This window comes from Equus caballus, chromosome 8, assembly GCF_041296265.1.
Source record: "Equus caballus isolate H_3958 breed thoroughbred chromosome 8, TB-T2T, whole genome shotgun sequence".
In the NCBI taxonomy this organism is placed as follows: domain Eukaryota; kingdom Metazoa; phylum Chordata; class Mammalia; order Perissodactyla; family Equidae; genus Equus; species Equus caballus.
The window spans coordinates 43,698,329-43,725,555 of NC_091691.1; the positions used below are offsets into that span (position 1 = coordinate 43,698,329).

Sequence of the window (27,227 nt, forward strand, 5' to 3'; positions counted from 1 at the left end):
ATTTGGTAGAAATGCAGTTGCACCATACACTTTTTGTACCTAGCACTTTTCACTTTAACAGGTTTATGTTTCAATTTCTGTGAAGACTAAGTTGTGTTCACCACTCAAAGTCTAATTGCCATCCACCACTGTATGGAGGTTCATTTGTATGATAAAATCCTGGATAGACAATGATTTATTAAGAGGCTTGTTCTGGGAAACAGAAAACTTTCCACTTGTGTCTTGTAGGGAATGTGTGTGTCCTAAGATTTAAGCCTCAGAACGTGGTGAAATGGTAACATTGGTTATGTCCAAAAGTGTGATTTCTAGTTGATCCTATATCTGCTAAGGTCAGAAGGAAATCTAAGCAGAAATCTATGCCAAATTCTAAGTTTAAACCCTGAATGCATCAAACTATGCTACAATAGGAAAGGTGTAGAGTTAAGAAGCTGGAAATGTGGCTTCTAGTACTGTCATTAATGGTGTGACTCACACAAGGCATTTTGACTTCTTTGGGACACTGTTTCCTTATTTTTTAAAATGAAGGCCCAAAGAGATGTGAATTTTAATATTCCAACTATAAAATTCGAGAACTCTAAGAAGATAAAAGGCCTACCGTCCTCAACTTGATAGGACACAGAGGTAGACTCTTGTAACTATTAACCATTAAAAGAGTTCTTACCCGTAGCCAGCCAGGAACCCCAGGCTAGGGGGGCTGACTTTGTCATTGAAGACCACCAGCTCCAAGGCCTGAGCATGCTGGTTGTATATTCTGTTTCCAGTCAGGTTGAGAACCCACCACTCACTGTTAGATTTAGTTGAAGTATCTCTTGACAAAATGATGGTGATGTTCATGAAATTATTTTCTGGAAGAGGAGAAAAATAAAAGCAAGTTAGTTTGAGAAGTTTAGGATTTAATGCACATCAACAGTTCTCAGATGCCAAAACCTGGTTACCATTCAAAGCACATGGTTCCAGGACAAGAAGGACATATGGACATGCTAGCAATGCAAGAGGAAAAGGAAGAGCGTGCACTAGGGGTGAACGGGGTTTCTCTTGTTCACTAATGAGGTTAGTCACTGTTGCTACATGTGCATGGCAGCCAAATCACAGGGGGGAGTGAAAGATCCCCTGTGCTAATTATTCCAAATAACTACTTAGACATTTAAAAACCCAAATCATTGACTCTTGATTGAATTGACTGATTCATACATATTACTAGGATTTACTGAGTGTCTTCTAGGAGAAAGGCTAGGTGCTAGAGGTTACAAAGTTGCATACAGCATGGTTCCTTATCTCAGTGGGAAAGACCATGGACATGAGCACAATTTAAGGGCATGTGGCAACCACCCAAGGGCCCGCACTGACAAGGTCTGTTAGCTTGGAGAGATCGTTCCTGGTTGGTATGACCCATGAGGGCTTCCCAGAGGAGATGCCTTCTGAGCTGAGTTTTGCTGAGTGAGAACTTCAATAGGTGGAGATGGAGTGGGGAGAGGAGACCCTTTCAGTGAAGACTGATGGCATGAAGTTCTGCAAAGTTCTGAAAACCCATAATGTATGATCAATGATTGCTTTTGTTGAAGCATAAGGTGATTGTGAAAGAATAGTAGAAGATAAGGCAAACAAACAGCTTAGAACTACACTATATAGGTCTTTCTAAGAAGAGCCACCCCTACCAATGATAATAGGGCTTCCACTGAGAAACATGGCGGTGGGTTGCAAACTCCATGAAGGCAGGAACCAAGTCTGCATTATCTCACGCCAAATTCCTAGATCAGAGGAGTCTAGGACAGTGCCTGGCAATAAACACCTGTTTGTTAGATGGATGGATGGATAGATGGATGGATGATGGAGAGTGAAGAAAGGCAGGAAACTGAGAAAGATAAAGTCCTCACCCAGGAAGAATGTGAACCACTCGGAATACTTAGGGACAGGAATAATGTTGGTTCTGATGTCCAGAGACAGTTCTGAGGGGAAATTTGGCCCCGGGCCCAGATAGGCCAAGTTTGGATCTGGTTCTTGCACATACCGGTTGTATAACCTTCACACTTGGAGCCTCAGTTTCCTCACCCATAAACTGGTGATAACCATTAGCCTCTGCTAAATATACCTTGTGGTCAAGATCAGAAATACCTCAGTAAAGCTCATCAGATAAGCTGTAGGCAGGATCTGAGAACACCAAAGCCACGTGGTCTGGGGAACAGGGACTTTGTAGGTTGGAGTTTAGATCATTCACAGGCAGACAAGCCAGTGTGGGGAGAGGCACAGCACAGGTCAAAGAGGAGGTGGATAAAGGATGCTGCACGGATGAAGGCAGGAAGGGGATGGGACCCAGGGCACAGGGAAAGGCTGACCTTGCAAGGGAGAGAGGACACATCTTTATTTGAGGCTGAAGGGAAGAAAGAAGGGGTCTGTGAAAATACAAGATGTTTTGCCAAGAAGAGAAAGGAGGCTGAAGGAGTGGCCCCTGGCCGGCTGGGACCCACTGGGAAGGCAGGAGGAGATGACCTGCTGAGGTAACGCGGCAGGGCAGAGCCTGCTGAGGGACAGAAACGTTTCAGGGGTAATGACTGATTGTGGGGCAGTCTGTAATGTCAGACCAAACATTTCTAGAACTATTCCAGATTGAAAGGGAAATACAGTTGACCCTCTGTATCCCTGGCTTCTGCAACTGCGGAGTCAACCAACGGTTGATCGAAACGGCCTATGATGGTTGCATCTGTCCTGAACGTGTACAGGCTTTTTTTCTTGTCATTATTCCCTAAACAATACAGTATAACTACTATTTACACAGCATTTACCTTGTAGTGGGCTCTGTAAGTAATCCAGAGATGATTTAAAGTAAACAAGAGGATGTGGGTAGGTTATATGCAAATACTGCCCCATTTTACATAAGGGACTCGAGCATCTGGATTTTGGTGTCCTCGGGGGTCCTGGAACCAATCCCCCACAGATACCAAGGGAGGACTGTACCAGGTTCTCAATGCATCTTGCAATTACCTTGCGAGACATATGTTTTTACCGTCGAGGAAGAAGAGCATACAGATGTGGGGGCCAGCCAGTGCTGTCCTCCGCCGGCCTTCTTTCCTGCCTCTATTTCTGGCAATCTCCATGGGGATTCTGACTGTTTACTTACATCTCTGTCTTTCCAGCTAAACGCGAGCCATGCAGAGCCTGGTCTCCAGTGCCCAGCACACTGCCTGGTGACAGTAAGTGATCCATGTCGGCAATGAATGCACATGAACTGGATAACTGCATTGTCCTTCTACCTTTCCCAGGTGTATACATCTACTCTGGTCCAGGTAATTGATTAAGTCACACAGTGCTCGATAATTAAGAGTCCAAAAATACCAATTCGCTACCATCACTGTTATATTGGGAAGATATAGTCCTCAGAGTAGGACTATTGAATTTAATCACCCTTAGGCTGAATCAAGTACATTCCAGCTGTCTTTTTATTGTTCTTATTGGCTGGGGGGAGGGAGGGAGCCTTCATATTTAACACTGTATGAGACAGTTTTCTGCCAAAAGTATGGCTGCTAACAGAAACAAGTAAACAGACAGATTAATCAGTAGTAAAAGTCACTAAACGTGGATCTAAGTCAATCCTGTTGTATATCAATGAAAGACAGAGTGTTCTATATCAATGAAAATGAAGAATATGGCTCCTGGATGAGCACATGACTCCTTCTGGCTGGCGAAGGCAGCTGGCAGTCTTAGGTTTCTTGCAAGCCGTGTCACACAGGGAAATAAACCAGAAAGGAGCTTGATAAAGGCTGAAAATGCAAACTGTAGAAGTTGAATGAAAGAAGGACTAAAAAAATTTCTGAAACAATTCCTTCTCATTCTTACCAGATAACAGTTGCTTTATAGGTTTTGAGTTGGAATCACTGGGTGCTTTCACGTAATACGGGTAGATCTTTTCTATAGTCCTGTGCATTAAGAAAAAAAAGGAGGTAATTAAGTTTTAGTTGGTTTACCCACATAAAGTTGATTTTTTGTTGTTATTTTTGACCTCGTATCAAACAAATAATGGCGAGAGTCTTCATACATCTACGCAACATGTAGTCATCATAATTTATGCGTTTCCATTATAATCAGACTTCTCTGAGGCTGAGCGAGTTCACCAGGTTCTCTCCAGATCCTCATGTGAACTCTGTACACCAGCTAGTTAATGGCTTAAAACCTGCTACAGACATTTTCCCCTGTCTGTGACTGTTCCTGAAGCTCGGGGCTCTTTCTTGCTAGGATCCTGTAACTCTCTTCAATCGCATTGAGCACTCTTCTAATTTTAAGTTTTAGGATTTCAAAAATATCTATAATCAAGTGGCCTGCATGAGTTGCTCACGCAGAGTGAGGGCTGAGGAGAGACCTGCTGACCCCAGCCCGGCCCTGCTTCTGCGGTGGGCGAGCTGGCCTGAGGCCGTTTTGCCTCTCTAGACCCGTGTTCTCACCAGGAAATGATGCAGGGACTGGACGATCTTCAAGGGCCCCTCCACTTTAACGATTGACAAGGGCTGTCTTGGGGACACATCTGAGGACTGCATCAGGGCGCTTCCTATCGTCACTGCATTAAAACAGGGCCGGGCAGACTGGAGGGCAGCCTGGGCAAGCCTGGGGGACGTCGGGAATATTCCACTTGGCAGTTTTACGCCAATAGCATCTTTTTCTCTTGCTAGTTCTCATGTCAGAATCTATACATCACGGTTTGGATTGTTTGAAGTGGAGTACTTGTACGGCAGGATAATATGTTAAAATGTAGTTTTTCCCCCCGAATTTCCTTTTCCCCCTTGGCTTCCTCATCCCCCATTCATTGGCCAGGCATCCAGTGACCCTGGGGCAGGAGTAGCAGTAGCAGAGGGTCCCACAGGGTCTTTCCCTGGCTTCTGGTGCTTATGGTCAGATTCAGCAAGGCCTGCTACCCAGAGATGCGATCAACCCTCCCTGTGTGAGTGGACGGAGAGCAGGAAGGAAGAAATGGGGTTGCTTTAATCCAGCACAATGAGGCTTCCAAACAGAAATTTGCTCAGTTACTGAGGTTCTTGAACACAAGCATTTGTAGATGGAGCTTAGGTACCAGATAGACACATCTATTGAAGCTGTGTTAATAGCAACAGTCAACTTACACAGGTGTTTTGGAACTTTCTGTGTTGTTGCCAGCTATCATTTTAGCTATATTCTCTCGGGTAGTATTTTTAAGAGGAAAGGAAAGCTTATCTGTTGCTATTTCTGCTTTTGCACCCAGACTCATGTTTCTGTGAAAAAAAAAAAAAAAAAGAGTTCAATGTCAGTGATTATTCAGAAGTCGGGAAGAGAGATTTAAAAATTCACGTGATTCTTCATTTTATTAATCTCACCAAGTTTTCACTGGGTTCACAAGTGTCAACCCAACCCTGTGTGTCTGCCTCACCTTTATGTCCAGCCTCTTAGACAACCAAGTTAGTACAACCCCAGGAGGCCACAAACCCCTCCAGAACAGAGGCGGGCGAGGACAGAGTCCGCTGACTCACAGAGAAACCATCTTGACCTCTGACAGGGGTTTCCCAACACTGTTTACAGTAACCCCATCAAGCTAGTCTCCACATGTTTTAAAAAGATTGTTCAATCAGGGTGATTTTTAATTTTCATTGTTATTGTTCTTGTTTTGGTAGCTCTTCAAAGAAAAGGCTAGGAAGTAAATTTTTGGCAGTACAGAATTCCGTGTGAGGAATTGGGGACATTTGAAAGGAGAAAATAAGATTAAAGAAGGAGTTCTTTAAATTCTGAACAGCTCACTTTGAAATATTCTTTACCGTTTCCTTGTAAATTCCCTGTAGATTGGAAAAGCCTGCTTCTCTATCTATCGTGATTCTTTCTGAATTCCAAGAAGCTGGTATTGTGGACCCAAATGGACCTATCACTTCCCTGACCAAATAAGCTTGCCCAGAGTCCCTGTCACAGGAGTGTGATTACAGAAAGAAAACTCATTGGCTCCTGTCCTGCCTCGAGGCCCCCAAGCGACACAGTTAACGTGTCCAGCTTTTGGCTGCAAGAACTTTTCCTAAGACACGCTCTGTCTAAAGAAGTGAAGCAGTGGCTGCATGCTGCCATGGGCTCAGCTTAGGTGGAAAGGAAGCTCCTCAGCTCTCCATCCTGGGGCTGCCAGGCTGCTCTCACAGTCACGCTTGGAGGACAGATCCCCCAGGGCTTCCTTGGTGTCGGAGGCGTGGAGTGAGCAGCCGAGGCTCCAGAGGCTGCAAGTTCTTTATTATTAAGACAAAACTTCAACCTTTCAGAGAAATCTTAGAATTCACCCAGACTCTGCTTCATTTTATAATCATCACCTCTTTCTTTTCTTTCTACCTCTCTCTCTTGTTTGCAGAACTCATTGCCAGCCTCTCTTTAAAAACTGAAGTTAGCAGAAAAAAGGGAAACTGAAGAAGTTCTTAGTTTTGTCAATGATTCCCAAGCAAGTCATTACTTAATAAATAAAAATGTTAGTTTTAGCATCAAATGGGTATTCCCAAGATGCAGTGTCAACCAAGATCCACATTACCGGAATTCTTCTATCCTTCTACCCCACCCCCGCCCTGAGTTTAGATGGGGGAAAGGGGGAAATCATGCATGGAAGCACAGTAACTACCTCTGAATACTCCAGGAAAAAACAACAGAGAAGCTACTATTGGGGTCCGTGAGTTCGTGTATCATTTTCTGCTTACTGGGAGGGCTGATGGTCCACAAAGAATTTGAGTTTCCTTCCAGTTCTGCTACTGTTATGTCTTCTTTTTCATAATTTTCCAGAAATTGCATAGCACCCTGTATGCGCACAAATATACATGCATAAATAGATCACATACGTGATGATACATAAGGAAAGTGATCACTCTTCCTTGTAACTGACTGCATAGAGAGGATTTCTTCCTATGAAAGGAAAATCTCTATAATGGACTGTCTCGGCGTTCCATTGTACTAACTGTGCTCCCACAGGTACGGGCAGTCACGTCGCCAAACCCAGGGGTGGTGTTGCCACAGCAATGCAGCTGTGGAGTCATTCTAATTAAACAGTAAAGAAAAGTCAGATGCTTGAGTGTCACTTTTCCTCCCCACTAAGAAGGAAATCTATCAACTACTGGGGAACGTCTCTTGTGAGAGAGTCAAATTTAACACACCCAGGACATCCTGGCCCTGGCCCCATAGCTGCTCATTCTTCAAGATTAGTTTTGACAGTGTGCATTATAGGCGGATAATTTTACAAAAGAGAAAAGTTTGCCTAATCACTTTCTTTAAATAAAAAGCATTATTTGTAAAGTAAATTTTAATTATGAAAAATCATGTTAGCATATTATTAGAAGTTTGGGATGTAGAGAAAAGAATTACATCAGGCACAACTCTGCCACCAGAATCTTATCACTGTTTTATGCAGCAAGAGATGAGTATCTGATTTTTTTATCATTTAAAAAATAATATTGTATAACCTTTTCATTTACGTTTTATCTTGACAAATTTTCCTGCCATGTGTAGTCTTTGTAATGATTATTTTTCATTACAAGACAGGTTGCTTGGCAAATATTCAGACAGCATGGCATGTAAATAAAATAAAAAGTGCTACCCCTTCTCCCCCACCGAACACCCCAGAAGCCAGTGCCAAACAAATCCACGAAGTACACCTGCCGTTATTTATTCAACCAGCTCCTCCTTGTTGGACCCTCAAGTTGCTGCTGGTTTTCACTACTGCAGAGAATGCTCTCAGGAGCAGGTGCCCGCACAGAGCTTTCCCCATATTTTGAATTCTTTCATTAAGATAGATTTCCAGGGCAGATCTACCAGTCAAAGGGATCCATATCTCTCACAATTTAAAAAGAATCAACATCTGTTGTGCTTACATCAAAATGTTCTGAATTAAAATTATGTTTGTTAACACTCTGTTCAATAATATAGATATAAGGTCTCAGATTATCAAAGTGGCCAGTGGCCAGGAAGCTGCTGGGTATAATTGATAATCTCTGAAAAGTCCTTCCCACCACCACAGGCATAGCAAACAGTGACAAATATGACAACCAGGACGCTCACCCAGGTGAAAGATCTTCATAGAGATCTATTATATGCATTTACTTACAGTGTCCCTAGAAAAAGCTTTTATAAATTTATTAAACTTTGGCTGGTCCATAACTTTCAACTGGCTTTGCTGGGCACTCATCGTGAAAATAGGCTGGAAAACAAAGGTATACAGTGTTGTCAATATTCCAAAGCTGTTCTCTGCATCCTGGGATAAAGAAAAACATTTACACGTATATCACCCATTGAGTACCCAACGGCAACTGGTCTCAGAGATCTCTTTTGGAAGGAACTATGCATGTGCTCAAAAACAAAACAGAGCTATTCTTTCACTGTCTCGTGCACCTTATTTCAAACATCACATAGTCAAAATTGAAATAGGAAATACGGACTTGCAAAACCTAACCACACGTCCTGTGGGTGGTTATCAGGAAAGACACCTGTGGCAGGTGAGGTGCCAGCAGGTAGGTGAGACCGGGAGAAGTGCACAGCCATTACCTGGTACCCTCCCAGGGTGATTGTGACGGAGACATCCAGGGGCTGGTTGATCACTCCAGCGACAGACTTGATCAGGGACATGAAGAGAAGAGGAAACCAGACGATGCAGATGAGCAGCACGATGATCATGCCCCCCATGCCATACTTTACCACCTTCTTCTTTTTCTGCCCCCGAGGCTGAGGGTATCTCTGCAACGGAAGAGTTCCCAAAGGCTCAGTGCCATCCCAGGGGGAGAAGGGGGGCGACTGGATTCAGTCCCGATTCTGCTCTGCCTGCTCTGAACTGGGGAGAGCAGCCTTGTCCCCACCTGGTAGGAAGTTAGGTAGTGACGTGAGGCTGTAATGAGCTCGCTGTACCAGGAAGTACCACTAGGGACCGCCACAGCCTAAGTGCCTTTCTCCTTAAAATGGCCGTGTGGGTCATGCCGGTGGCCCACAGGTCAAGGACTCTGCTGAACGGTGGTTCTGCTTTGAAGGGATCATGCAGGAGAAAGACATTTGACTTTAAATTTCTGAATATTCAAAAGCTATGCCTTTCAACTGATCTCTTCCTGCCCTTGGTGGGTGGAAAAACATTTTTAATTTTACTCATGACACAGGTTGTCCAAGATGTTGTTTTTCACATCCTACAATAAGATGTGTAGGATCAGAAGCGCCTTCTCTGGGCCACCGTGACTCTGCACAGGCCCTCGCTGGGTGCTCTTCTGGGGGTGGTGTTGGAGGGAGGGTAGGTGTGTATTGATGGGGGTAGGTGTGTGTGTCACACGAGGGATTTGCTCTCTCATACAAGAGCAGTGTGCCGGTAGGGCTGGAATCACTTCTATTGTTTTTATTAAGGACTCACCAAGCACTGAGCTTAGAGACTCTGCACAAGGTGGAAGGAGCTAGCTTGCTGTCTGGTATTAAAGCTACTTCAGATCTATACGTGCATTCCTAGTTCTTTGTGGCTTTGCAGTGACCAGTTTTCTTCCAGGGTTACCCTGGAGGTTAGGCTATATACATTGCATGGTGGCCATCCCCACTCCCCAACCCGGCCTGTTACCCTGGGGCTCACACTCCCTCAGGGACATCGGTTCGTTTCAATAGGTTAAGGTAAGGAAAGAGAATCCACATTCTACTTGTAGACACTGAGCGCTAGGTCACAAACTCAGAGAGAGGCCTGGGAGTCAGTATAGATGTTCTCAAGAACTTTAAAGGACCTTGCTACAAAGGCTCTACGAGCCTCGACACTTAGTGATTGTGGGAGATGGGTCTGGAAACATGAGGACAGGGGGCTGCAGTGGAGGGCAGAGGAGAGCCAGGATGGGGAACAGAATACACCGAGTGCACATAAGATAATGCTTCTAGATGACGCTGCTCTGTGGAAGCTGTGTGAAGTTCAGATCACGGCAGTGTGTTTCGATATTTTTGCTCTGGAATTTGATACTGTTGGTTATAATTTTCTATTTTGAAAGAAAAACTAGAGTCTACTATTTAAATATTTGAAATATATATTCATACACATAATGCACACACGCACACGCCTATATGCATACACACACATGTAGGTTTGCTCTTTCATGATTTTCTCGGTGAGGCAAGTTTAGACAATAGGCCACTCCTCCCACTCCGACAGCACCCCTGCATTCCATAGCGAAGAGTCGTGTGAATTAAAGGAGATTTATCTTATCTCTGCCAAGAGCAGCTCGGGTCTCCTCTTCTGCCTCAAGTGGGACCACACAGTTGCTTTCCTGAAGGCTCATCTCCAAGTCCCCAGAACCCCCACCCATCTCGTCCCTCCTCCTGCTCAACCCTCCTTGCATTTCCCAGGAGAGAACAGGGCCAAGGCCTTCAGATCTGTCTCTAACTATGAGGCCACTTTTCCCCTCACTTTCCAAAGAGACTGCCCCTTCACGTCCTGCACTGCTCCGTCCTCCCCTTCCTGGGACAGTCAGCTCTCTCCTGCGTCTCTGTCGGGCTACACTTCCAGCCAGCTTCCTGCAATGTTTCAGGAGATGGCTACATGGAGTGATTGTAAAATGTGACTAGGAGCGAGCGGCCTGCATTGTGTGTGCTCATGCGAGCAATTTGCCTTTCAGGAAATTGTCCTTGCTTCAGAAAGTATATTCATAAAGTCCCAGGAGCATATTACAGTCGACATGGAATAATCCCCCAAAACTAACTTTAAAAGAAGCTGACTCTTCCACTTCGTACTAGACAAGTGATTGTCACTGGTAATGTTTCGTCTCTGATGGCGTAGAGTAGAAACTAGTGCCAGATGCCCATAGACTCCCTTAATATGTACCTTTTTCAGGAAGTTTTACCATGCTTGACTTAAAAAGCAGATGTTCTGAAACAGCCATCAACTTAGCCTAAGACAGAAGTATATATTTAAGTAGATGTGATGCATTAAAATGAGGCTTTTTACTTCTTAAAGATAAAATAAAAAGGATAATTGCAAGTCTTCGATTGGGCGAGAATGCCTAGTGTTCTGGGCCAGAACGACCCTGTCCTTCATAAGGAGAACGGGCATTGGGTGTGACCGCCTCACTACAGTATGAAGAATGTTGTCCACAAGTAGAGTATACAACTATGTACTTGGGGGCTTTGAGGGGGAGAAAAGAAAAAGACTGTTGTCATCTGTTGGCTCAAAGGCGGTGAAAATCATGTATGAGCCAAGGAACAGGGCAGCCACAGATGCTCACATGAAAGATGGCCCTGCCTCTGTGTGGGAGAGTTACAGGAGTTCGGATTCAGAAACCCACCTGTAAAGAGCCCGCTCCCGTTCATCCAGGGGAAGCGACGCCTCATCGTTTCTGGCACCCTGTGGGCAGGCTTGGGGACTCAGAATGCCTTTTCTCACTCTTGCTCTCAACAGATGAACTTGTCTACTTGTGGAGAAGACAGGCTATCTGGCATGAGTTTGTTCACTGCTGCCGCCCTCCACCCCTCAACTTCGTGGGACGGCAGTTCCTCTTTGTCACTGCTGACCCATTTCCCTGCCTCTCATTCTACGCTTTCCGGATCCCCATCTGGATCTTCCTCCTTTGCCTCTGATCCTAAGAACTTTTACTTTTCTTTTTTCTTCTGGTCTTTTGCTTACCATCTCAGAAAGGTTCAGATCCTCTTGTTCTGAAATCATCCTCTTGACTTGCCTCTCTTGAACTGATTCTCTCTCTTGCCTTTCCCTTGCCTATGATTGCTCCCTCCAAAATGGCAGCTACAGGAGTGATGCCAGGCAAGGCTGCCCAGTGGTACCCAGCCCAAAATGCTGACCCCCAGAACTGTGAGCAGAAAAAATGGTTATCTTTAAACCACTAAGTTTTGAGATACTTGTTAGCAGCAATTGACAACTGATACAACCCCTGTTGAATGAATGGCTCCAGGAACTGGAGGGAGACCTCCAGAGGTGGCCTGTCTGTGATGAGGTAGCTTTGATTATTAGAAAGTTCTTCATGTTCCATTGAGACTTACTGGAGCTTTTGCCTACTTGTCTTAATTCTGTTTTCATGAGTCTTACAACCTAATTTGAATTTTTCATCTGTTTTCCAATATTTCAAATAGTTAAAAACAGCTACTATTTTTGCCTCCCCCCACTTTTTTCTACTTCATACTGAATAACTCTTGGTTCTTCCTACTTTTCCTCATATGTCATGATTTCCAGACCCACTGTCACCTTGACTGCTACCCTCAATGTCCCTTTGGTAGACTGGCTCTCATGTTCTGTCATCGTCTCAACCCTTTTGCTCCTTAAAAATCAGGATGAGCTAGTATGATTTTAAGTATACTGCCACTCCCCATCCTCTGCACTCCCACAAACCCCATTAACACAGAGGCCACACTACAATGGGTCCCATGACTTCAAAGCTGAAACTCGCAGAAGAAGCTGCAGAACACACCAGAAATTATATGGAGTAGGGAGGAATTTTCCAAAGAGGGTATTCTCAAGATGAGGAAAAAAGACATTTCATACCACCTTGGCTAATGTTTTTTGGGTATTTCTATTGCTATTATGCAAAAACTCCTGTTTCACATCTCAAAGTTTTGAAAAATCCAATAAACAATAGTAATTTTACCCATAATTGAACCTTAGAATAAGCAAATATTTGCATTTCAATTTCCTTTGCACAGAAGTTAAATTGTCCCTCATCGCAGAGTAAATGAGAAGGTGAGCCAGAGTCCAAGTCACCTGCCCCCACAGTTCTCTACATACCACACTCCCTCCTGCTCCCAGGTGAGCCATTTAAAAATTACTGGGTCATCCACCAATATATCATTTCTTCCTTTTAAAATAACTATAATGTACAGTTGCCAAAGGAAGAGCACATCTGGATGCTCTTGCTGGCTAAGGCAGCAGCAAGTCCCCAATTCCCAACTCCAGCAGGGTGGAAAGCAATGGGACTTTTTTTTATAGGGCCTGGTAGTTTTTGCCCCGTCTCCATTTATTTGACCATAATACTTGCAGAAATTCACATTAATCTTATAACCAGCATATATCTAAGAGAAACAAACAAGGATAAGGCATTTTTATTGACTTACTTTTTCTGACTCCCGCCAACACTTCAGGATGAATATGTGAGCATAGATGTCCTCTACACAGATCCAGCTGGAGAGGCTCAAGGTCGTGTCTGTCCACACCCAGTCCATCACGGCCCTCAGCTCAGTCAAAAACGGAACAAGGCGGAACCTGGCAGAAACCACGTATTGTTAGAGACACGGTTGTGGGATGGTCCCTATCACCGGGCCAACGCTGGCAGCTCATGTAGTTCCTTATTGTTTTAGCTCTTGTGACAGAAAAAATTCTCAAGGTGATCTTTATGGTAAAATCCAACTTGGAATACAACTGATTTTCATTGTAAGTCCAATATAGGGTTTGGTATTTTCCATTCCTTTCTTTTGGGCAGATGGTCTTAACAAATTTGGATTCCTTTTTTAAAGAAGTTTGAAGGTGTCTTCTGCAATTTTTCTCATCAAAGTCTTGTAGTTTTCATTGTATAAATCTTTCTCTTCTTTGGTTAAATTTATTTCAAAGTATTTTATTGTTTTTGCTGCTATTGTGAATGAGAGAGTTTTCTTTATTTCTTTTTCAGATTTCATTGTTAGTATATGGAAACACAACTGATTTCTGTATGTTCATTTTATATCCTACAACTTTACTGAATTTGTTGGTTAGTTCCAACAGTTTTTTGGGTGAGTCTTTAGAATTTTCTCTATACAAGATCATATCATCTACAAATAACCACAATTTCACTTTTTTAAACATTTATCTGTTTATGTTATGAGAATCTGTTGGTCAATTATTGGGGCTTTGTTGTTGAATGAGCTGGGAAAGACTATTCACCAGGTAAGTGGAAGATGAGGGCAAATGAGAGAAGTAAGAGGAAGTCCTCACCAGCGGAGGCAGGAGGGCCCACAGCTGGCGGACTTACTAGATGACTAAGGCTGATGGGACTCTGGTTAGCCTCTTGTGTTTCAGCTGGGAATGGGTTGGCCTGGGCTCCTCTCAGGTCTGGGGACTTATCCTTATTTGCTAAGTGACACAGAGCTTCTCCCAAGCTGGAGAACCGGGGTTCATCCCTGGGTCCTCACAGTGGCGGAGTTACCACTCAGAAAGCGCCCCGTGCTACTCAGCTCTGTTGGAGGAACACTAACCCAACCCCTAGAAGAAATGTCAGGCCCCCACCCAGGATGGCACTAAGTGAAACATCGTTCCACTCATGACAGTTCACAACATCTGAGAATGTTCAACACCCTTTTGTGACTAAGTCACCAGTCCCCAGGTCTGGTGCCACCAGGGAGTGAGCAGTGCCATGAGTAGCCTGACCCTCTATATCATGGTATAACTTCTGAGGGAACAGAGGAGAGATACTACAAGTGAAATCCTCACGTGGAAGAGCCAATATGCTTCATCTGAGTAGTTAACTTCCAACCAGCAACAAGCAAGTTGTGTGGCATTCAGGTTGGTGTCAGGTGGAATAAATGCCCCTCTTCAATGGGTGAACTTATTGTATTCCTAAAATGCCCAAGGTATTTGGAATAGTCCAGATTCCAATTATCCTGTTCCATTTTTGCAGAAGTATTAATACTTAAGGATCATGTATATCTATTTTCCTCCTGCAATATTATCACAGTAAGTATGTAGGATACAGAAATAGAAAATTAATCCTCGTGGATGACCTAGAACAATATCGTGGCTGGGTGTGTGGCAACTACACATGGAAAGGGGTTTGAAGAGGTGTAACTGTTCTTTTGTGAAGCACTGTAAGAGTCCATGCGGATCTACACTGCTGCCCATCAGCATTCTCCCTTCAGCCCCAGCCTCCCCTCTGGGAGCGACGTGCATGCCGAGAGTCCTTACCCTTGAAACAAGAAGAGGTTGACATAATTGTAGCTCTTTGTGAGGAAGTTTCCAAGGACACGAGTTGGGTAGCCACAACGGATTTGGTAGGCAGACAGCCCGAAGTAAACACACTTCACAAAGTACCAAAGCTGAGCAACCAGGTTCTGGCTGAATTTCCTAAAATGTAAAAGATCAGAAAAGTGAAGCAATGGAATACTCTCCTGGTGCAAAAGGACACCAGCATAGTATTAAAAAAAGCCTAATTGCCCCTCTGGCACTCAAAGTCAATTCAGTCAACCGTAGGGAATTCTCTACACATAGTGCATAACTTCAAAGGCTAAAATGTAGGGTAAGAAAATCTAATAATTAAAAAAATTCCTGTGATTGATGCTCCCAACTAACAAGTACATCTACAACTATGAAGTGTATTACTTCACTGTTTAGGCCATGATTACAAGAAATTACTAGGTGAATTTACTTATAAACATTTCTTCCAATATCAATGCTGCTGCTACCATGGTCCAAATTAAAGCCTGACACAGAAAAAACAAAATGGATTTCTTACTTAAAAGGACAACATAATTTGGAAGATGTAAGAGAAAGAATTCTGCAATGTGAACTCCCAATTCTTTTTTGCTACACAACTATAAAGATGGGTAATGGATTAACAAAATTTTGACACCTGGATTTTGGTTCCAGTTCTGTTCACAAGATATGGGGTTTGTTCCTCAAGCCATCATTTCTCAAGACAGCAATGTCTTTATTTGAAAATTTTCCCTAACTCTGAAAATCGATGACTCCATGATCTAACCTTCCTTTTTAAAATGATGTCCTCAAAAATAGAGACGGTAGTCCCTTCTCCTGGTGAATAACTCGTGAAGAGACCCAATGTGTCGTGCAGTTCATGAATGCTAGCGTAAGTCAGAGCAAAAACTTAATGGAACTAAATTTCACAATAGAAAAAAATTTGGAACACCATTTTTAAAGAATGATGAGCTATAGGGCCATTTTTCAGTTTGGATAAATGCAGCATTCTGCAAGAGTCTTAAACATGGCCAGTACACATTTTAAAAAGGAAATAAAAAAATAAGACTTGTGACTCAGCAAGACCTAGTATAATCTCCCCTGTGTTTAAACTCAAGAGCAATACTGGAAGTTTTTTACACAAGCCGTGTTTTACTCTTTATGTTGTATTTTGGATTTGTCTTATTAACTTTTAATTTTGTTATTAGAAGAAAACGTGTTATTTTAAAATTCAAATAGCTATTCTTTAGTTGACAAGATCTAAGAATAAGCCAGGAACGTGTGGGCCTACACGTCTGGGGAGCCCAGGCATCTTTACGTAGATCTCAACAACTAAATCTCAAAAATATTGCTTATGAATGTCTCCCCTGTAGAGAAATCCAGCTTTGGTACCTCAGGACCTAATGAATTAATTCAACTATATTTGACCATGACCTAGAACTTGACAAGCTAGGAACAAATATATGAGATATTTTACAGACAGCCCATGTCAACTATCCATCCTCCTGCTCTTTCCAGGAACTGTCTGTATCAGTAGAACATTAAGAAGAACATTATTTTAGCTCTCCAGGAAAATGTCCTTTGATTTTACAGAGACTTAATATGAAAACTGCACGGGAAAAAATTATTCGGCATCTATCAAAATTATAGTCAAAGACACAAAACTGTGTTACCTTCTGTTCTTTATAAAAGGACCAATCCATGTTTTACTCATTAAGAAAAGTAGACATTTGCTCTCCTACAACCTTAAAATGTGTCACCTTGGAATAAGGAACAGCTAATCTGTAGTTCCTGAAGTGGTCATGTTAACCTAACGAGGGGCGGTGAGGGAGTCCTGTGCTGCAAGAGTTTCTCCTTGGCGTCTCTGCGTGTTTCAGTGCAGGTGGGAGTCACGCCTTACTCCTCCCTGGGTCTCCCACGGCACCTACTTACACGGTGCTTTGTAGCCTGTAGGCAACTACTGAATGTTTGTGGACCAAACGACGTGCACGAACACAGCAAGAACCATTTATCAGATTAATTATTCAAGATATTGGAGCTTCCTGATGCTCAGTATTCTGACCAGTAGCCATAATTTTCTTCTGTATAGCTTAAAAAGACTGTTTATTTCTTCTTTTCTTGTTTTGAAAAGGATTTAGACAATATGACCTAAATTAATATGAACAATAATGAATTAAATTTTCAGTAACAATATTTGAAGGAGGAAAAATGAACTTTGAATGTTAAGTAATGGCAGCAGGGTTTGAAATGTCAGTAAATTATGTTGCCACTGACATGCTGGCAATGAAGACAGAAGGCTTGCTGGTGCTAATATATCTCGTGTTAAATATCTCAAAATAAAGATAGGATAATGTATTGCACTAGGAGTGGCCATTAGGTGAGGCTCACTGGTGAAATCCAGCAAGGCAGACATGGTAGCTGTGGCCACAGCTTTAGTGACTGTCATAGTGACATGAGCCCTGGGGAACACTCTGTGGGCCTTCCCAAATGGGGCCGGGTCCGTGCCTCATTCACATTGGTCTACTGCCCTGGACACAGGAGGTGCTGTGCGTTTACTGAAAACGTGAAACTGAACTGAATATACGCTTTTATAAGTCACTACAGGAGAAGCTTTCATGCAATCAGTCATAACAAACATTTCAGCAGGATTTGCTTTGGCAGGTGTTTTCTTACGTGGTTAATCTCTTCAAAAGCCTGGCAAAACAGTATGGCAGACAGAAAAATGCACCCACCCAAAGACGTGCACGTGCTAATCTCCAGAACCTGTGAACGCGTCATCCTTACCGGGCAGAGAGGACCCTACAGATGTGGCTAAGGTTAAGGGACTTGAGATGGGGACATCGCCCGGGTTATCCAGGTGGGCCCAGGCTAATCAGATCCTTAAAGGAGACAATCTTTCTCACTGTGGTCAGCGGGAGACGTGACCATGGAAGAAGGGTTAGAGAGACACAACGCGAAAAGGACTCAACCCCTCTTGCTGGGTTTGAAGATGGAGGAAGGGGCCACCAGCCAAGGAACATGGGCACCTCTAGGAGCTGGAACAGGCAAGGGAGCGGATTCTCCCCAGAGCCTCCTGACAGGACCCGCCCTCTCAGCACCTTGATTTTAGTCCAGTGAGACCCGTGGCAGACTCCTGACCCACCGGATTGTAAAATGATAAATTTGCATTGTTTTAAGCCCTAGGTTTGTGGTAATTTGTCATAGAAGCAATAGGAAACTGACACAAGCAGGAAAAGCAAAGCTATCTGGTGATTTGACCTTACTAGAGTGACTCTCCGTGGCTTCGCTATCACCATATTTCTGGAAGCACTGGTCTCTGTGGGGCTCCCTTGTCAGGACATGGCAAAGATCCATGCTCTGGGGCTGGGAGTCCTCTTCTGCGATTGGAGTAATCACACCCTTTTCACACTGCACAATGAAATTGCAGGCTCTGTCACTTTAAAAAAACCTGCTTGGAAACAAGTGCGAGACACTTCCCATTGGTGAGGGGGTAGTATACAGTAGGTGTAGTATACAGTATGTGTAGTATACAGTAGGGCCAAGAGGCCTGGGATTGGGATCTGGCCTCACCAATAATTAGCTGAGTGACTTTGGAAAGATCACTCTTCTTTATGGGTTTCACCTATCTCAATCTGTACAATTAGACAGTAGGTTGAGAAAGCTTTTTAAGGTCTCTTTCTTCTCTGAAATTAAGAGTTTCTACGAAGGCTGGTGGAGAATGGCTATTTGATGCTTTTAAATAATCAACTTTCATCATCCAGCTACCAAGGGTGTTGAACTTGGTTTATTTCTCTGAGTTGAGACGTAGCTATAATTACATAACTATAAAGAAAATTATACTTACTCTATTTTAAAGACTAACAAATAACACTCTCATGAACAAATTTTAATATTTTAACAAACAGCTTGTCTTAATCTGAATTATTTTTATCGTCTGAGGTATGTTTACTCTCCCAATATACAGTGTAAAACAGCAGACTACTGGGCTCTTAGGGATCTTCTGAGTAACAATCCTTTATTTAGTTGGTTCTACTTTAGACTCAGGAAAAATTCTCCTAATTCGATTTTTCCTTTTAAAATATCTTGCATTGCCACCATTGATTATTTCAAAGCAATTCTTATACTAAAATCAGAAAGTTGGAGCCTCAACAGTCAGGTGAGAACAGACATTTAGCTCCAGCCATTGTTAGAAAAGATGTGGATTTCCTCGTTAGGAATTACATTTGAGTTGGTTTATGAGCCACATAAGTAAAATCTATTTTCCCTACTTTCTATTCACACTTCCAAAAATGGTGTTAGCCAGCCTGATCGACATGTTATTCATAAAGCTTGTCTATGAACGACTCGAGGTATGGTAAAAGGATCAGATTAATGTTAAACATGAAGAGTTTTTAATAACATGTTTATTACAATGACCATTCCCCTGACATCATATGGGTACTTCCACCCTCCCCTGTGCAGACCTTACCCTCACACATAACAGCGATCTCTGGTCTCTGCAGTCTCCCTTGTTTCTCTGCTATCAACTGTCCCTTTCATTGGCTCCTGCATTAACACAAACTTGGTCCCAAGTACCGTCTTGGGGGGAGGCACGGGGTGGGAAGAAATGCCATCTGGCCTGAGCTCTAAAGAGTGAGGAGGAAGAAGCACTATGGTTTGGAGAGGAGAGGAGGGGAGGGAACAGTCTGGCTTTGAGGTGCAGGAGGACACGGCCCATTCGGAACTGAAGAGGCTCAAGGTCACGGAGAGAAAGATGGCAGCCACCTCAAGGATCTTACCAGCGATTTCCCTTCTGAACTTCAGGCTGCAGGCTGCTCTTTTTAAATCCTCCCTCCTTTCACCCCCCAACCCATTTGAACCGGCAGCGATAGCTGTGTTAACGGCAGCAGAGTCCTGGAGTCACGGACTTCCCTCCCTGTGTGTCGAGACCAGACCAGGCCCGGAGCTTGCCAAATGCTGTTAAATGTAACCCTCAGAGCCACCTTCTGTGGCACACACTATTATCATTTGTCCCCCACCATCCCTCTATATTTTCTTCTACCAGTTAAACAGTCTCCATGTTTTCATCCACTTCTCATATGACATAGTTTCACGACATCTAATCCTCTTAATAATGCTCCTAAGGCCATGCTCCAATTCATCTCTGAATCTCCTAAGATGTGGAGACAGTCCAACATACACACCTAGGTCTGCTCTGATCATCAGGGCTGTCACCTCTCTTATTCTGAAAACCCTACTTCTAAAAATGCATATCAGAATGCAATGAAAATATTTTTGAGGACTCAGTTCACATTTTGGATTCACAGTGAATTTAATATGAATTGGAACCTCTCCCTTTTCCTACCTGCAGTGCTGCTCTGCCGCACCCCTGCCTGGACTGGCGATTTCGCTGTGCCAAAGCACCTGGGGTGATTACCTTATGAAACAGATTTGCATCAGAGTGGGCCCCTGCCTCCGGCGCTGAAGATCTTACCTCTCCGTCACGCCAGGCAAGATGAAGAACATCCAGAAGTGAATCCCAAACACAAGAATGACCTGGAAAATGACCTTTCCCAATACAGTCTTCCTGAGGTACAGTGCTCGGTCCACCACCATGGTTCCAAACTGGATGAGGACCATCACCAAAAACGGCCCAGGGACCTGGTCCTCGGACAGCGAAGAGGTGATGTCTGCAGCTGCTGAGTGTTTCTGGAAGGAGACAACAGGTTCAGGCCCGAGTGGCATTTCACAGCCCAGCATCACTCTTGGATGTGTGGTGGCCTTCACCCCCAACCTACCCCAAAGGCCCAGAAGCCAAAGACAATGATGACAAAGTCGACAGTGTCGGCCAGGAACATGAGCACATACACATCGGTCACGGCGCTGTAGTCGGGGTGGATGAGGTTGTAGAAGAACTGTCTGATGGGCACATATATTTGCAGAGTCCTGCAAAACAGACACCCCCACTCACTTGCTTCGGCGGGGGCAGGATGGGAGGAATGACAGATACTGCCAGCCAGTACCTTCCATTCCCATTCTTTGTCTGCTGCCTGTCTGCGTCCCTGACGCCTGGGGTAACCTGTGCATTTTTCTGGAGACTGGCTGTGTGACATTGGACAAACCAATTCCCTGCCATGGGCCTCAATTTCCCCTCTCTAGGATGAGAGTTTATTTCTAAGGCCCTTCCGACTTTGACATCGAATTCCTCTCTGTCCAGTTAGGCTTTACCATGATAATGCCTGGAATTACACAATGTGAGCCCTTGAAATTATTTATCTTGTTCAAACAAAAAAGTGTATTTATAAATGCAATGGATGTAAAAATGAATCATACTTACTGAAAAGTGATTTTTAAAAACAATATAATAATGGGTCATTTTATTCTGCCTTAGCAGATGATATCTGTGATATGAGGAGTCACTTCTATGCTCTTTGCCTCTGGTTTACGTGAAATAATTACACCAATTCCCCAGCCCTAAAGTAAAATACAGGACCCAAGTGTTTTCACACACTCACTTCTTTATAGTAAATGCTTTTGCTTTGATTAAATGTTCTTGAAGCTTTTCCATATAAAGCTCCCTTTTGCTTTTTTGCTTAATGCTCAAAACACTGCTTCCTTTTTGACTGCTGTTTCGGGTGCTTGTGCTGCCTAGAAATAAAAAGAAACCAACATGGGCTGTGAGTTATGGGTTTGTTGACACGAATATCGCAGAAGCCCCTGGAGCCCACAAAGCAGAGGGACGGCTTGAAAGTGTTTTAGCGGGTGAGCGTGCACAGATGCTGAAGATGGACACTGAGGATTCGGAACCTATCATCTTGTCTCTACGGCCATAGTAAAACTCATCTGTGGGTTTGTACACGCCATGCTGGCTCTTTCCTGGGTTACGTAATCTTTGTCCCAGGAAGAAAGACATTACAAGAACAGCTTTTATAGCGCTACACAGGGTCCTAGGTCGCAGGTTTTCCAGATTGGGTCCACGATCACTTTTGTCATGTCCTAAATTCTCTAACTGTGAAACAAATATGAGATGACCTGCTGGTGTCTGCCTGGAAAGTGTATTCTGAAGATGAATACGCAAGCATTGGAAAGGTTCAGACAGGAGCACTATAAATGCAAAAGACACTTACTCCACGGTGGAAACTGTAAGGCATGTCTGCTTTCTGATTGTACTCACTGTTTAGTAAGAAATTAGTCACTAGCTGAGGAATTGACTAGAGAGTTTGGCTAAAAGTTCCCATCAACTAAATCAAAATCGATTTTTGAAACAAATTGTGATTTACAGCACTCTGGACATGCCCAGCAGAATCTCCGGATATGATTCTAAATCTATCATGCGCCCAACACTTACTAGGAACAAGTCAGTGTACTGGCCAGTTTCACAATTGTCTGAAATCCTCGTCCTGGGGAGGAATCAGGCATTTTGAGCAATGATGTGACTGCGCGAGGTCACACGCACAGCTGAGCCAGGATTTGAAATTGGGTCTGTTTGATTTCAAAGCTCTTTTTTTCACATCACAATCTCTTTCTCTTTGTAGCACCCAACAAACTCCCCTGCTCAGGCTCACTGGCACCAGCAAAAGGAGACAGTGTGGGGGGTTATTCCAGCCCAGGGACCACATGATGGTACCTCTTTTGGACCTGTTTGAAGAAAAGCTGGATCTCTGGGATATCTGGGAGCTGCTGGCGGAGCGCTTCCTGCGGACGGCTGCCGGCTGCTCGGGGAAGGACACGTGCACGGACTCCGCCGATGCGGCCAGGTTGATGGATTTCAGAGAATCGGAGGAAGCTCTTCTGCGGTGACTGAGGGAGAGCTCGTCATCTGACTCTTCCTTGTCTAAGCCACTGTCGGTGACGTCATCTTCATCCCATAAACCGTGGCACTGAGAAAGTGGGAAGGGACAGCTCAGACTGCGTTTCAGGTGAGGGAGCGGTATTCCACCCTCCAATATCTCACCCAAGACACTGTCCCCCAAGGTTGGAGAACCAAATGTAAAACAGGATAGCTGATAACACTGTATTGTATAACTGAAATGTGCTAAGAGAGCAGAACTTAAATCTTCTCACCAAAGGAAAAAATAAGATACACGGGTGAGCTAATGGATGTGTTAATTAACTAGCTGGGGGGAATCCTTTCAAATGAAAATGTTTATCAAATCCCCGTGATGCACATCATAGATATCTTACAATTTGTCAATTACACCTCAATAAAGCTGAAATTGAAAAAAAATATATTAGAAACCAGGGCACGGGAAGGGATTCTAAAACAGCTTATTATCCATAATTTTATGATGTCCCAGGAGAGTGCAGACAGGTGGGTACAGATGACAAGAGTTTAACTCATTAACTGAGATGGAGACAGATGATGTTTCTTCCTTGAGCCAAAGCACCTTCCAGAACACATCTCTCTGTGCTTACAACCAGCATTTGAAGTATCAAGTTGAAGTCTCAATAAGTGAATTTAGCCCCACCACCCCGTGTTAGTCAAATACCTACTGGAGTAATGGTGCTATCCCTCCCCCAGGCTGTAAAGCAAGATGGGGGTCCTTGAATCATCCATGGCTGACTCAGAAGCAAAGCTGCAAATACTTTACTCAAAAAGAGTTGGCCCCCACATTAGACAGATTATGATGCACTCTGCAGAGCCTGGAGTTTGCTTCAGGGAAATGGGGTAAAAGGGGCCGATAAAGAGGGGAGGAGTGACAGTAGAAGAGGAGGCTGAGAACCAGGGACCTTGCTGGGGTGAGATGCTACCTGGACCACAAGTCACCTTTATGATGACCTTGCTGCTGTTGCACGAGGCTCCCCAAAGAGCTCGCTGCCTCCTGAGTGCTCAGACCGCGAGGCTATGCGTTTCCTCCCCAGGACCTCAGCCAGTCTGCCCTCTGACGCCTACTTCAGAGGATGAGAGCTCCAGGCCAATTTGCCAAAAGTTAGTTGGTCAAAAACCAACTCATAGAATAATCAATTCATCAAAAGACAAAGTCACCTAATTTACAGATTATCCTTCAATATTAATTTACAGATATATTATTTTTAAACATTCAATGAACATATTCTTATAACAAACATTTTAGATTTTCATAATGGGATTTTTCAATTTATATTGATTTCTTTCAAATCATTTTAAAAGTTTTCTCTTTTGCCAACATTTGAACATACTTAGATTCTTTTACTGCTTAGTAGCATGTTATTTGTTTGTGAATTCTTCCAATTATTTATAAAATTTATAGCAATTCATACTAAATAAGAAAGCTTTAACCACTTTTGAAATTTCCTCATAGTTTTAATTGTTTGGTTTTCAGAGCAGCATTGTTTAATAGGGTTATTTTTTCAAGAGCTGTAGAGTGGTTTTGTCTTCTTATGAAAAGATTTATCATCCCAAAAAGTATTTTTCATATCATCAGTCAAAATTTCAGCATAATGGTACCTCAAATATATTCACCATATATATGAAATTTTCAAAGAAGAAATAAGAGTAAGTATTTTAATACGAAACATGAAAATTTTGTTTATCGTATGCTTTCAATATAAAATTATAGCTGTTAAACCATTTAAATGTTAATGAAAAAATAGCAAAATGCCTAAAGGTTTATACAAATTTTTTAAACGACATGCAAGAGAAGTTTTGAAGTGGCCAAATTATACCATCATGCCCTTTTCTATTTTTATGGAGGTATAATTGATACCTCAGTAATACCTCATTACTATTATACTGTCATGTCTTAAGTGCTGAAATTTAAAAGTTTAATTTCTAGAACTAAAAACATAAGGTTAATACATTTATTAACATACTTATAATGAGAATTAGTAAACTGGATAAATTCAGTAATTTATCAGAAGAACTGGAAAATGTAGGCAAGTTCAATTTTGGCTAACTGGTTTCCTTGCATAACATACCTTTGCAAACTTACCACAGCCCAGTGACCCAGGCAAGGCTCCCCCTGAATGGGCATTTTGCAAGGTGATACAAGAGGCACAGTGAAGATCTTGACAAAGGTATACACAGATGAAACCCACTTTGAAATAGCCCCTGAGCAGGACTGAAGTTGTACACACAGTTACATAGACATGCATGCATGTGTGTGTGCATTAAACCAGGCCAAACTTGATGTAAAAAGAACTAATAAAGATACTACTTGATCACACGAATTGAAAATATTTTATAAAAGGAGACAAGGTTGAAATAAGAGAAGGAAAGGAAGGTGGTGACAATAGGCACATCAGTCTATACAATGTATGCTGTGCAGTGAGTTCTCACTTTTAGAGCTGAGTGGCATATTTACAAGCTTAGCTTATAACTCACAGTGCAGGAGAAGAAACCCCCCCCCCCCCCCCCCCCCCCCACTGCTCAGGAGGATGACGAGGGCTCCTGAGCCTGAGACGGGTCATCCTGCAGACAGGTGTTTCCAGAGCATGTAATGAACGGCTTTGTCAACAGTAAGCTTGCAGGAGCACAGCCCTGGCCTCCCCGGACCACTCAATGTATGGTCCCTCAGTAAAGCTAATGGTTTCATGACAAGAAATACCAATCAAAGCAATTCTACCAAACGAAGATGAGGAGAGGGTGGAATGGAGATGAAAGACACTATAATTCACCCCACACTGCAGCTCTCTGATGCTCTGGCTTAAACCAGGAGTAGAATTTGGCATGTCAGGCATTAATATACTGCACACCATCCAGGTAATTCCATAAATGTGGATTAATTATGATATGTTTAACTCGGGTAGAGATACGGGGAAATTTTCTCCCAGATTTATTACAAGTTTTATTATTGAGCACACAGTGTATGAGAAAATGTCCACAGAACTGTCTGTTAAAAAAAGAAACAGCACAAAAGTGGACGCCATACACTGGCTGCACAGCCATCACCAATCCTGGTGTGCAGGCTCTCCAGGGACCAGCCAGGGGCCGCAGGGGTCACCGTGTGCTGCCTAATGCTAACGTGCAGTACCTTCAGAATCGATCGATGGAAGAACAGAGCCAGGAGCTGAATGAGGTCGTAAAGGACATAACCTTCTTTCTTTTCCACTCCTATGATATTAGGCGGGTGGTAAGGTTTGTCTTTGTTCAATTCCACGTGCTTGTTCCAGGGAAAGAACCCAAACTGGAAGAAATACTTGACCACAATTGCCACCTTCACATGGAAGATAGAAATTAAAAAGAAAATTACTCCTTTTAAGAATAGTTATATATGAGAAACAATGATATAGAAAATTAAGAAAAAAATCATTTCACAGTTTTGATGATAGGAACATACACAATTATGTGGAGTAATAACGTTATCATTCGCACAGACCACTGACTTCAGCACGAGCGCCTCATCCTCCTCTCACAGGAGCCTTCCACTGGGGGGGATCAGGGCCAGCGGGCCACTCAGGACTCTGCTCAAATGATTTCCTCTATTCTTGAGGAGTCGGCTAACTTATATTGATTTAATTAGATATTTGTATAATTATTCAGCTATGAAAATATGGTATTTAGGACAACCTGGAACAGAAGGATGCTTCTATTTTCCACAGTGCTTTAATTTGTAATCTTTATAAGCATATCACACAGTTTTGATGTACAGAGTTTTCTCTTTCCTCCAGTCTCTTTCTTCTCACCACTTTATTGCTCACTGGAAGTTCTCCTCAAGAAGAAATAAAGGTAAATGAAACACACTGGCCAGCTGTGCCGGTAGCTGGTTCAGGGTTTAAGTGTTGTAGAGCGGTGGTACGCCGAGACAGAGGGAACGTGGGAGAATTGGTGAGTCTCACTGAAGCACACCTCTGACGGCGAGATCATCAGGAGTTAACTGCAATATACACAATTCATCAACAAGAACACTTTCAAAAGTCCTCTCTTGAACTGTGGGCTCCCTTTAGCTCTTCTCTCTCTTCTCTTTTTCTTGACCAAGCTTCTGCAAAGAACATCGCCGTGTTTCTTATCTTGGTGAAGGGCATCCCCACATGAGGGAGGCCAGAGCAGACACCTGGAGATGGTCCTCGCCTCTCCCCACTCTATCACACCCCAGCTGGTTTTAGTCAGTTACTAAAACTCTTCTCATCTACTCACTCCTCTTCAACCTCACTGCCTTCAAGTTCAGACCTTATCATTTCTCACCCAGATGGTTAAAATAGCGTCCTGGCTGGTCTCCGTGCCTCCACTTTCATTCTGTATAAAACTTGGTAAAGCACAAACCTGATGGAGTCACGCCCCTGTTCCAATCTTTCAACACCAGGGGATAACGTGCTGACAGAAGCCCTGTGGACAGTCCCGAGCTCCTCCTGCTACGCTCGCCACACACAGCCTGCCTTCCAGCCATCATGAGCCGCCTGTCATTCTTGGCACATGCCAGGTTGTCTTGCGCCTTTGTTTCTTTGCAATGACTGGAGTCACTGCTCTTTGTCCTTT

General features: G+C 43.3%; 1 protein-coding gene across 12 annotated transcripts in view; it reads right to left on the reverse strand.

Annotated features, from left to right (window-relative positions):
* PIEZO2 (piezo type mechanosensitive ion channel component 2) overlaps window positions 1-27,227 on the reverse strand; it is a 418,970-nt gene that overhangs the window by 1,878 nt on the left and 389,865 nt on the right. For 10 of the 12 annotated variants that reach the window (XM_070220589.1, XM_023647471.2, XM_070220591.1 and 7 more), the window contains 13 exons: window positions 25,786-25,968; window positions 22,461-22,713; window positions 21,349-21,481; window positions 20,632-20,779; window positions 20,328-20,542; window positions 14,849-15,007; window positions 13,030-13,177; window positions 8,512-8,700; window positions 8,075-8,167; window positions 6,602-6,774; window positions 5,106-5,234; window positions 3,832-3,911; window positions 662-845 (listed from right to left, as the gene is read on the reverse strand). In XM_070220589.1, coding sequence (XP_070076690.1) covers window positions 662-845; window positions 3,832-3,911; window positions 5,106-5,234; window positions 6,602-6,774; window positions 8,075-8,167; window positions 8,512-8,700; window positions 13,030-13,177; window positions 14,849-15,007; window positions 20,328-20,542; window positions 20,632-20,779; window positions 21,349-21,481; window positions 22,461-22,713; window positions 25,786-25,968 — 2,087 coding nt within the window. The remainder of the gene's footprint in view (window positions 1-661; window positions 846-3,831; window positions 3,912-5,105; window positions 5,235-6,601; window positions 6,775-8,074; window positions 8,168-8,511; window positions 8,701-13,029; window positions 13,178-14,848; window positions 15,008-20,327; window positions 20,543-20,631; window positions 20,780-21,348; window positions 21,482-22,460; window positions 22,714-25,785; window positions 25,969-27,227) is intronic. The other 2 variants (XR_011420922.1, XR_011420921.1) reach the window with 1 other exon arrangement.